The sequence below is a fragment of the Scyliorhinus canicula genome, chromosome 8, assembly GCF_902713615.1.
Source record: "Scyliorhinus canicula chromosome 8, sScyCan1.1, whole genome shotgun sequence".
Classification (NCBI taxonomy): domain Eukaryota; kingdom Metazoa; phylum Chordata; class Chondrichthyes; order Carcharhiniformes; family Scyliorhinidae; genus Scyliorhinus; species Scyliorhinus canicula.
The window spans coordinates 167,373,046-167,385,211 of record NC_052153.1 but is presented as its reverse complement, the minus strand read 5'-3'; the positions used below and the strand labels follow the sequence as shown (position 1 = coordinate 167,385,211).

Sequence of the window (12,166 nt, the reverse complement as noted above, 5' to 3'; positions counted from 1 at the left end):
ATTTTTTTCTATATTAAAAGCATTATAAAAGTGTGAGCTGCTGATATTGCTGGTGTTTATCTAGGTCCTTATCATACAATTATAGGTGTTTGATCCTTCTTGGGCACCACGATAGCATGGTGGTTAGCACAATTATTTCACAGCTCCAGGGTCCCAGGTTCGATTCCCCGCTGGGTCACTGTCTGTGTGGAGTCTGCACGTCCTCCCCGTGTCTGCGAGGGTTTCCTCCGGGTGCTCCGGTTTCCTCCCACAGTCCAGAGATGTGCAGGTTAGGTGGAGTGGTCATGATAAATTGCCCTTAGTGTCCAAAATTGCCCTTAGTGGTGGGTGGGGTTACTGGGTTATGGGGATAGGGTGGAGATGTGGGCTTGGGTAGGGTGCTCTTTCAAAGAGCCGGTGCAGACTCGATGGGCCGAATGGCCTCCTTCTGCATTGTAAATTCTATGATTCTATGAGGGCTAGATCATAGGGATCCTGAACCTGCCTGTGAATACCAAATAACTAAACAGCATTTCACAGATGACCAACACCAATGGGTAAGAATTGGAGTTCTTACCGTTTGCTTTTCACCAGGGTTTTTGCTTCTATGTTCAATATACTGTGTTTGCAGTTGTTTAAAACCAGACAAGAATTGAGTTGCAAGAAGCAAATCTGATTTCTTTTGACACAGTTCCGAATATTCCTTCTGCAAGTGTTTGAGTTGTGTTTCCTGCCTGTAAATAATCAGAACTTTACTTTCTGATTTAGATTAGAAGCAAAAAAATTTCAAATGATCTGAGTTAAGTTTTTAATAACATTTCACTGTGAATTTAAATAGTTATATTTCATTACAATGGTACTGGAATTAAATACTTAAAATCATCAAAATGGGTGCAAAGAAACATTAACAGGCATCATACTTGAAATAAAGATATATTGTACCATTTACTAAGAACAACACATAAATGGGGTCAATGTTACTGATTTAAGATAAAACTGAATTAAATGTAACATTACTCATTTAATTCCTTCTGAGCTACTAAAAAGTGTTTTCTTGTCTTGTTGAAAGTTGTCATCACCTGTAAATAATGAATATTAATTAATGTCAACTCAATTTTTCATAATTGTATACAAACTTGGAAACATTTGGTGTTAACATCAAAATAAATATTTACCTTTGCACTTTCTCTTTTCAAATTCTTTAGATCTTGCACTTGCCCAATCTTTAAAAAGGAAAGGAAGTTGTCAATCTGAATAGGCAACTGGTAATGAAAAACTGGGCATTTTAAAATAGCAATTTGGTCATCCAGAAATGCTTGAAAATATTGGGATATGTGAAATTATAGGCAAATATAACATTGGATATATAGTAGGTTGCCAGCATCAAACCCACCCCTCAAACCTGCAGTTTATGTCTGTTACTATACTAAAAATATTGGTGAACTTCCCTGACAGCTAATAATAATCTTTATTATTGTCACAAGTTGGCATACATTAATACTGCAATGAAGTTACTATGAAAAGTCCCTAGTCGCCACACTCCGGCGCTTGTTCGGGTACACTGCTTAGTGTATACAAAGAATTACTGGTTGATGTGGTGTGTATAGACCTCTAAAAGGCATTGATGAAATGCCAAATAGGCTTCCCAGCAAAGTTAAGCCCATGGGGTAAAAAGACAGTTTCAGCATTGATATGAGGTTGGTTAAGTGATGAACAGTTTTTTTTTTAAAGATAGCTGGAAGATATTTAATAGGGTTCTTCAGGGAACCACTTTTAAAAAATATATATAAAAATACATATTAATGCCCTGGACTTGCGGAGCACATTTCAAACCTTGTAAGTATTATGTATAGACTTCAAGGTAACACGGACAGGCTGTTAATGGGCAAACACATAATACAGATTTTTGTAGCTAAAATGAAAAAAAAGTGAAGGGTACAATTCTAAAGGGGGTGCTAGAACAGAGACCTCAGAGTATATGCGCTTAAATTGTTGACGGTGGCAAGGCAGGTTGAGAAAGTGGTTAAAAGGCATTCTGGAATGCTGAGCTTTACAATTACAGACATACAGCACAACACTGTAGCAAGACATTAGGGAGGGTGCAGAAAAGGTTTACAAAAATGATTCCAGGGATGAGGGACTTGCATGGAGAGTTTGAAAATGCTAGGGTTATGCTCCATGAGAAAAGATCGAGAGGGATCTAGACTGGGTAGATGTTGTTCCTATTGGCAGAAAGGTCAAGAACCAGAGGATACCAATTTAAGGTCAATGACAAAACAGCCAATGGTGACATGAAGAAAATGCTTTTACATAGTTGAGCGGTTAGGGTACACTGCCAGAGAGCATAGTGGAGACAGATTCAAATGTGGCTTCCAAAAGGGAATTAGATTAACATCTGAAAGGAAAAAAGTTGTGGGCTACTAGGAAAGGATGGGACTGTGGGATTAGCAGAGTTGCTCCAGCAGAGAGTGGGTAGAAATATAACCAGCCGGATGATCTTAGTGTTATAATAATTTCTTGTGTTTTGTTTTGAAAGTATTTTTATTCAAGATTTTAACATTTACAAATTATACCACAAAAATAAAATAAACCCAGCACAAAACTTCACCCCCAGACAATCTCTCTGTTCCCCCTTTCCCCCCCCCCCCCCCCCCCAACCCAAAACAGGCAATAGTAACTAGCTCCCCAAAATGCACAGAATAAACCCCGTCTCTTGTGGAACCCCTCATTTGCCCCCGTAGCAACAAGGAGGAAGGAGCTATCGGAAAATGTCGGCAAACCTTTTTCACAAGTTCCACACCTGCGTAGAAAACAGAAAAATACAGAACAGAATAGGCCCTTCGGCCCACGATGTTGTGCCGAACAAAGACCATGTACCAAAGACAATTACGGGGACTCAAACTTCGCCTGAACACCTCCAAACTCATGAACTGCCCTTCCAAAAACAAGTCTCTCATCTCCTTCACCCCTCTTTCCTCCAATCCCCGAAACCTCGCATCCATCCTTCCTCGCTCAAACCCATGATTCCCTGGGATCAGCATCAACCTCGAATCCGACCCCAACCTAAAGTGCTGCCGAAATTGACTCCATATTTTCAGCATGGCAACCACCACAGGACTCCCTGGGGCAAACAGGAGCGGCACCAATGCCAGCACCCACAACCCCAACAAGAACCTACTTCCAGCCTCACCCACAAAGCCTCATTCTCCCTACTCCAAACCCACACCTTCTCTGCATTCGCCGCCAAGTAATAGTATAACAAGTTCAGAAGACCCAAACCCCCCCCCCTGACTGGCGCCTCCTCTGAAGTGCCGTCATCCTAATCCTAGCCACCTTACCTGCCCAAATGATGAAACCAATCCTAACCCCACCCTTAAAAACATTATTTGGGCAAAACGACCGGCAGACATGGAAATAAAAATAGAAACGACGGCAAAATATTCATCTTCATCACCTGCACCCGGCCTGCCAACGACAGGGGAAGACTATTCCACCTCAGTAGATCCGCCTTAAACCTACCTACCAGACTTGTAAAGTTCAATTTACGAAGCCCCACCCAATCCAGGGCTATCTGCACTCCCAAATACCTGAAATGGGTTGGTGTCACCTGAAACGGCAAAACCCGCTCCTGGAGAAGATACCACAAACACTCACTTTTATCCAAGTTCAGCTGGTAGCCTGAAAAAACTCCAAATCTAAGCAGTCCCATTTTAGCCCCCACAGAACAGTTCAGGTCGAAATATACATCCAGTGCCACCACCACCTCCAACTCCCTTCCTTCTGCCGGAGAAAGCACTACATTCAACAGACAGCGCATGTTTGACGACAACTGCCTGCCCCTTACAAGCCTTGTCAGATCCTCCCCAATCAACTTCAGAAGGCACACCTCCAACCCAGTGCTAGCACCTTCGCCAATATCTTGGCATCCACATTCAGAGATATAGGCCTGTTTGACCCACACTCCACCGGATCCTTGTTCCTTTTAAGCAGCGATGAAATGCATGCCTGACCCATCGTCTTGGCAATGCCTCCCTGACCATCAGATCCTCAACATTTCCACCAACAGCAGTGCCAAATTATCCTTAAATGTTTTATAAAATTCCACCGGAAAACCATCTGGCCCCAACTCCTTGTGCGTCTGCATCCTCCCTATTGGCACCTGCACTTCCTCAACCCCCACTGGCTCCTCCAACCCTGCCCTCTCGTCCTTTCCTACTTTGGGACACTCCAATCGCCCCAAAAGCTCCTCATATCCGATGCATCCTTCGGTGGCTCTGATCAATATTGTAGGACTCCCCGAATACCTCCCTGGGGCAAACAGGAGCGAGGCCATTGCCAGCGCCCATAACCCCAACCCCCTACAAGAACCTACTTCCAGCCTCACCCACAAAGCCTCAGTCTCCCTCTGTATTCAAAACCTTTGTTTATCTGCTCCAGCGCCACCAATAGCTCACCCGTCCCGTCCCGCCCCTGACCTGAACAATCTCGTCGGCGGAGCTGGCCTGCAAACAAGTGGCTGGCCTTCTCCCCATACACATACACAACCCCCCTCACCTGCTGAACCTCCTTTCCCGTGGACAGAAGATCAAACCTGACCTGTAGCTCCTCCCTCCATGTCAGAGGGTCCGGCGTTGGTCATCCACGTACCTTCCAACTACCTTCAAAATCTCCTTGATCAACTGCTGCCACTCCTCCCTTGCTTCCCTGTCCACCTGTGCCTTAAACGAGATGACCTTGCCCCTCACTACCGCTTTCAACACTTCCCATACCACTGACCGCGCAAGCTCCCCATTCCTATTAAACATTCCCGATTTTGAAACAAAAATTTTGGTCCGCCAATAGTCCACATCGAACCTCCACATCGGCCTCTGAGCTCATCACTTCTCCATGACCAAGTCCACCCAGTGTGGAGGATGGTCCGAAATAATGATCACTTGATCACAGAATACTGTGCCTTCTCCAGCACCAAGAGAAATCAATCCTTGCATACATATTTGTGTGCTGGTGAAAAAAATGAATACTCCCTATTCCACGGCTGCAAAAACCTCCACGGGTCCACACCTCGTAGACATATCGAAACATGTCCATACAGGTTCCAGCGACCGTTCTCTCTCTCTCTCTCTCTTTCTTTCTTTCTTTCCCCCCCCCCAAACAACTCAAAGCACTGGGGAAGTATCACTAATCGTGCCTTTGTGAGATCTTCCAAATCTAGTGGCAAGAAAGACCAATAGCAGTGTCTTCTCCCAAGCCAACCTGCTTAGCATTGAGTGCTAATCACTCAAAACCAGCTGTGCTGGACATGATTTGTTGGTATCATAGAATTTACGGTGCAGAAGGAGGCCATTCGGCTCATCAAGTCTGCACCGGCCCTTGCAAAGAGCACCCCACTTAAGCCGATGCCTCCACCTTACCCCTGTAACCCCACCAAACCTTTTTTGGACACTAAGGGCAATTTATCATGGCCAATCCACCTAACCTGCACATCTTTGGACTGTGGGAGGATAGGCCCCATACCGGACTCTCAAAGCAACTGTTCTAATTAGAACCGCAGGAGAGTCCCAGAAGGACAGCACAAAAGCTTTAGAGATGTCCTCAAGCATTCTTTAAGAGGTCAAACATACCTGTCGACTCATGGGAGAACCCGGCTTGTGACAAGCCAAAACGGAGAAGGCACCGGACTTCATTGGGAACATGCAAAGACGAAGTCTATGCGTTGAGGGCACAAACCTCTAAACAATCTGTCTACCTACACGCACCAACTGTTTCAACATCCAAAGATGGTTGCAAAACAAGTCATTTATAAAATCTTGGCACACATACAAATGACCATCTTTACACTGAACCATGATCTGGTTGCTTAAATATTTACTGAGATATTGGCAGGATCACACCAGCATGATCTGCCAAAAATGTAAACACCTTCCTGCAGGCACAGAAGGCAGTCAGTAAAACAAGGAGTGAAACCTGGGGATCTTACCATGGGTAAAGAGTAAAAGGTGGTTACCACCAGTGGGCAAATGGGGAACAAAGTGATGGAGACAGAGGATTCTCACTGGATTCAGTGTGCATCACATGCTTCAATTTTATTTTTCACCAATTAGGGGGCAATTTAGTGCGGCCAATTACCCTACCCTGCACGTCTTTGGGTTGCGGGAGGTGAGACCCATGCAGACAAGGGGAGAATGTGTAAACTCCACCATGGACAGTGACCCTGGGCCGAGATCGAACCCGGGTCCTCGGTGCCGTGATGCAGCAGTGCTAACCACTGCACCACCGTGCCATCTAATCACATGCTTCAATACATGGAGAAGATACAAGAAGGTCGCAGTGGGCAGTCTATAGTTGGGAGGAGCATCCCTCCATGCTCCACAGAAGGGAAAATAATAAAAGCTTGCCCCACAATTTCTTTAACTACAACCATCAGCCTGTGCAGCAGGGTCCGAAAACATCTGCTTGACTGGCTGTCAGCCATGTTTTAAAAGCGCTGAGCAATACTGTGGCTACATGCTACCAGCGCAGATTCGTTCCAAGACCTCACTGCCATAAATTGTTAAATGCTAAATCCTAAACCCCTTTTACACCCAAGAGATAAAAAGCATAATTTCAAACCAAGTGGATTTCTTTGTTTTGCTCGTGTTAGATATCATTCCAGCCTACTATGTAAATGAGTTCAACACCCCAGATCTAAGACATAAAAAAATGGGGATTGCACTCACTGTGCAATACTTACAGTTTCAGTAACTTCCTCCTTTAAATCAGTGAAGAATCTATCAATTACTTTTCTGCAAACAGCAGACTCCACAGACAGCCTATCAAATTGAACAAAACCACACTTCAGTACCATAGAATGAAGTGATTCGGCCCATTGAGTCTGCACCAACCCTCTTTAAGAACACCCTATCTAGGCCCACTCCCCTGCCCTATCCCCATAATCGTATCTAACCTGCACTCTTTGGATACTAAGGGGCAATTTATCATGCCCAATCCACCTAACCTGCACATCTTTTGACTATGGGAGGAAACCGGAGCATCTGGAAGAAATCCACGCATATATGCGAGAATGTGCAAATTTCATACAGAGTCACCCCGGAATTGAACCACGGTCCCAGGTGCTGTGAGGCGGCAGTGCTAACCACTGTGCCACCCAAGGCATGTACTGCAGATTTATCATTTTTATTGCTTGTTAGCTTTCTCCTTTATGTAAATAATAAATTATAGTGGAACCTGATTTAAATAATAGTGGCAGATAGGAACAGGTGTTACTTAAGCTACTGCTTCAAACAGAAGGGATCTTTATGATCTACAATATGGGTTGCTTTGTTTCCATTCCCAGTATTTATATCAACATTTTGTTTCCTCCTATAAACAAGTTACGTACACCAGGTGGAAAAATAAGGGTCTTCCATCAGTCAGTAACAGACTATTTACTGAACCAGATGATTGCCTGACATTCTGTGAGACAGAAATTATACAATGCAGCAAAGCAAAGGTGCAATTTCAGATTTCAAATGTTACAGGTGGAACATGCTCGTCTACAAGGAAAGCAATTACTGATCCAAGAGGCAATCAAGAGCACAGAGGGAGGCCAAAAACTATGCAGTACTCACACCTGAGCCCTGCATAATTGGTCAACAGGTTTACATAAAAGGTGTGTGTTTGGCTATGGTGATCAGAGATTAGTGAAGGAGTTCCTGCTTTTGTGCTATTTTGGGGCTGAATATTTGTCCGCTTGGCCAAGTATGGTTTTAATGTCTGATTTCAATGAGTGAATCGCCCTAGTTTCCTTATTCAATTACATATAAAGCTCCTCGTCATATTCTGAGAATACCCCAAAGCTCTTAATATCCAATTAATTATCTTTGGAAATCTTATGTAGACTGATGCAATAAACAACTCTGTACACTATGAGATTCCACAAACAGCAAGTTCAAGGAATGACCATAAAATCTTGTTTCAATGTTGTTGATTGAAGGAGAAATTTTGAGGATAAAACCAAATGGCACTTTTATTCTTTGAATAATGCATTGGGGATCTTTTAATCTCCAACTGAATAGGCGGATGGGCAGAAAAGGTGCAATAACATCTCATGCACAAATTGTTCTGCAATGGCTATTTCACCATGTTTTACAACACTCACTTGTATTCTGTAACAATTTCCTCAAAATCACAGAGAACTACATCCAGGTGGGTGACATTTTTTGTTAACCTCTTCTTACCCTCAGGACGTGAGACTTTTGCAGATGATGGACCAGCCTCTGCAAGACAAAATGAAGGAAACTACTTACTATTATATAAGGTTGCTCTATTGTGTTGCAGTTAAATTTACCTTAAATGCCCCTAGTGCAACACTTCATTTCCAAGGATGTCAAAGCTGATACGCTCTCCATCTGATTTACATTTTTTTAAAAATATATATAATTTTTATTCAGATTTTCACAAAAAATCAATAACAGAAAATATTAACAAAAACAAAAATATTAACAATTAAGAAAAACAAAAAAGAACCCCCCCCCCCCCCCCCCCCCCCCGTTAAATACAAAAAGAGATTAACACCCATCATAACCAAAGAACACATGTACACGCCCCTTCAACCACCCACCGAAACGAACCCCCCCTGGCTGCTGCTGGCCTTTTTTTCCCCTACCATTCTGCCAGGAAAGGCTGCCACCACCTGTAAAACCCCATTCCTGATCCCCTCAAGGTAAATTTCACCCTCTCCAATTTGATGAACCCCGCCATATCGTTGATCCAGGCCTCCACGCTTGGGGGCCTAGCATCCTTCCACTGAAGAAGAATCCTCCGCCGGGCTACTAGGGACGCAAAGGCCAGAACACAGGCCTCTTTTGCCTCCTGCACTCCCGGCTCCACTGCAACCCCAAATATTGCGAGTCCCCAGCCTGGCTTGACCCTGGATCCTACCACCCTTGACACCGTGCTTGCTACCCCCTTCCAAAATTCCCCCAGCGCTGGGCATGCCCAGAACATATGGGCATGTTTCGCTGGGCTCCCCGAGCACCTAGTACACCTGTCTTCGCCCCCAAAGAACCTACTCATCCTCGTCCCGGTCATATGATACCTATGTAGCACCTTGAACTGGATGAGGCTAAGCCTCGCACATGAAGAGGAGGAGTTCACACTTACCAGAGCATCCGCCCACGTCCCCTCCTCAATCTCCTCACCCAGCTCCTCTTCCCATTTACCCTTCAGCTCCTCCACCGAGGCCTCGTCTACCTCCTGCATCACTTGGTATATGTCCGAAATCCTCCCCCCTCCAACCCACACCCCCGAAAGCACCCTGTCCTGGACCCCACGTGGGGGCAACAGAGGGAACCCTACCACCTGCCGCCTGGCAAACGCCCTTACCTGCATATACCTAAAAATGTTCCCCGGGGGAGCCCAAAATTCTCCTCTAACTCACCTAGGCTCGCAAACTTCCCATCTACAAACAGGTCCCTCAACCTCCCAACACCTGCCCTGTGCCAACTCAGGAACCCGCCATCGATTCTCCCTGGAACAAACCGGTGGTTCCCCCGTATCGGGGACCCCATCGAGACCCCCACCTCCCCCGTGCCATATCCATTGCCCCCAAATTTTGAGGGTAGCCGCCACCACCGGGCTCGTGGTATACCTCGTTGGAGGGAGCGGCAACAGCGCCGTTACAAGCGCCTCCAGGCTCGTGTCCACACAGGACGCCATCTCCATCCTCTTCCATGCTGCCCCTTCCCCGTCCATTACCCACTTACGCACCATCGCTGCGTTGGCAGCCCAATAGTACCCACAGAGGTTGGGCAGCGCCAGCCCTCCCCCTATCCAAAAACACCCTTCTCACCCTCGGGGTCCCGTGCGTCCATACAAATCCCGTAATACTCCTGTTGACCCTCCTAAAAAAGGCCTTCGGGATAAGGATGGGGAGGCACTGGAACAGGAACAAAAACCTCGGGAGCACCGTCATCCTGACTGACTGCTCCGTGCCCGCCAGCGACAGCGGCAACATGTCCCATCTTTTAAACTCCCCCTCCATTTGCTCCACCAGCCTTGTAAGATTAAGTTTGTGCAGGGCCCCCCAGCTCCTGGCCACCTGGACTCCCAGGTACCTAAAGCTTCTCTCTGCCCTTTTTAGTGGGAGCCTACCAATCCCCTCCTCCTGGTCCCCCGGGTGCACGACGAACAGCTCGCTCTTACCCAGGTTGAGCTTATACCCTGAGAAGTCCCCAAAGTCCCTGAGAATCTTCATCACCTCCGGCATTCCCCCCACTGGGTCCGCTACATATAGCAATAGGTCGTCCGCATAAAGCGACACTTGGTGCTCCTCCCCACCCCGCACCAGTCCCCTCCAGTTCCTCGACTCCCTCAACGCCATGGCCAGGCGATCACCAACACAAAGAGCAAGGGGGACAAGGGACACCCCTGTCTCGTCCCTCGGTATCACCGCAAGTACTCCGATCTCCTCCTATTCGTGGCCACGCTCGCCATCGGAGCCTCATATAACAACCTCACCCATCTGACAAACCGCTCCCCAAACTCAAACCTTTCCAGCACCTCCCACAAGTACCCCCACTCAACCCTATCAAAGGCCTTCTCCGCGTCTAGCACCACCACTAATTCCGCTTCCCCCGCTACCGCCGGCATCATAATGACATTCAAGAGCCTCCGTATATTGGTGTTCAGCTGCCTTCCCTTCACGAACCCCATCTGGTCCTCGTGGATGACCCACGACACACAGTCCTCTATCCTTGTGGCCAAGATCTTCGCCAACAGCTTGGCGTCTACATTTAACAGCGAGATCGGCCTGTATGATCCACACTGCATGGGGTCCTTGTCCCGTTTAAGGATCAAGGAAATCAGCGCCCGTGACATAGTCGGGGGCAAACCTCCCCCCTCCCTTGCCTCGTTAAAGGTCCTAACCAACAGGGGACCCAGCAGGTCTGTATACATTTTATAGAATTCGACCGGGAACCCATCCGGCCCCGGCGCCTTCCCCGACCGCATGCTCCCTATCCCTTTGACCAGCTCCTCCAGCTCAATCGGCGCCCCCAGTCCCTCCTCCACCTTCAGAAATCTCAGCCTGTCCAAAAAGCGCCCCATCCCCCCCCCCCCCCCCCCCCCCCCCCCCCTCCAATCCGTTGCTGGGGGTTCAGACCGATACAATTCCCCGTAAAAGTCCCTGAAGACCCCATTGATGTCTGCCCCTCTTCGCACCACATTCCTTCCCCTATCCTTAACTCCACCAATCTCCCTGGCCGCATCCCGCTTACGGAGCTGATGCGCCAGCATCCTACTCGCCTTCTCCCCATATTCGTACACCGCTCCCTGTGCCTTCCTCCACTGAGCTTCCGCCTTTCTGGTGGTCAGTAAGTCGAACTTGGCCTGAAGACTACGCCACTCCCCCAGCAATCCCTCCTCCGGAGCCTCCGCGTATCTCCTATCCACCCTCACCAACTCCCCCACCAGCCTCTCCCTCTGCTCTCTCCTCTCCCTATGGGCTCGGATGGAGATCACCTCCCCTCTAATCACCGACTTCAATGCCTCCCAGACCGTCCCCACTTGGACCTCCCCATTACCATTGGTTTCCAGGTACCTCTTGATACATCCTCAAAACCACCCGCCCACCTCCTCATCTGCCAGCAGCCCCACATCCAAGCGCCAGAGCGGGCGCTGGTCTCTCTCCTCCCCAGCTCAGGGTCCACCCAGTGCGGGGCATGATCTGAAAAGACTATCGCCGAATATTCGGCATCCTCCACCCTCGAAACCAGCCCCCTGCTCATAATTTAAAAATCGATCCGGGAATAGGCCTTATGCACATGGGAGAAGAATGAAAACTCCCTGGCCCTCGGCCTCGCAAACCTCCAAGGATCCACCCCTCCCATCTGGTCCATAAACCCCCTCAACACCTTAGCAGCCGCTGGCCTCCTACCCGTCCTGGACCTGGATCGATCCAATGGGAGATCCAGCACTGTATTGAAGTTCCCCCCCCCCCCCCCCCCATTATCAGGCCCCCCGTCTCCAGATCTGGAATGCGGCCCAACATGCGCCGCATAAAACCCACATCGTCCCAGTTCGGGGCGTATACGCTCACCAGCACCACCCGCTCCCCCTGCAGCTTGCCGCTCACCATCACATACCTCCCGCCGCTGTCCGCCACCACATTTGACGCCTCAAACGACACCCTCTTTCCCACCAGGATCGC

At 47.8% G+C, this 12,166-nt stretch overlaps 1 protein-coding gene across 1 annotated transcript in view; it reads right to left on the bottom strand.

The window, feature by feature from the left end:
- The window catches only part of cenpu (centromere protein U), a 64,754-nt gene that overhangs the window by 6,441 nt on the left and 46,147 nt on the right, over window positions 1-12,166 (bottom strand). Inside the window, exons 10-14 of the mRNA XM_038803902.1 lie at window positions 8,117-8,234; window positions 6,710-6,788; window positions 1,155-1,202; window positions 997-1,058; window positions 557-713 (exon numbers count right to left, since the gene is read on the bottom strand). Coding sequence (XP_038659830.1) covers window positions 557-713; window positions 997-1,058; window positions 1,155-1,202; window positions 6,710-6,788; window positions 8,117-8,234 — 464 coding nt within the window. The remainder of the gene's footprint in view (window positions 1-556; window positions 714-996; window positions 1,059-1,154; window positions 1,203-6,709; window positions 6,789-8,116; window positions 8,235-12,166) is intronic.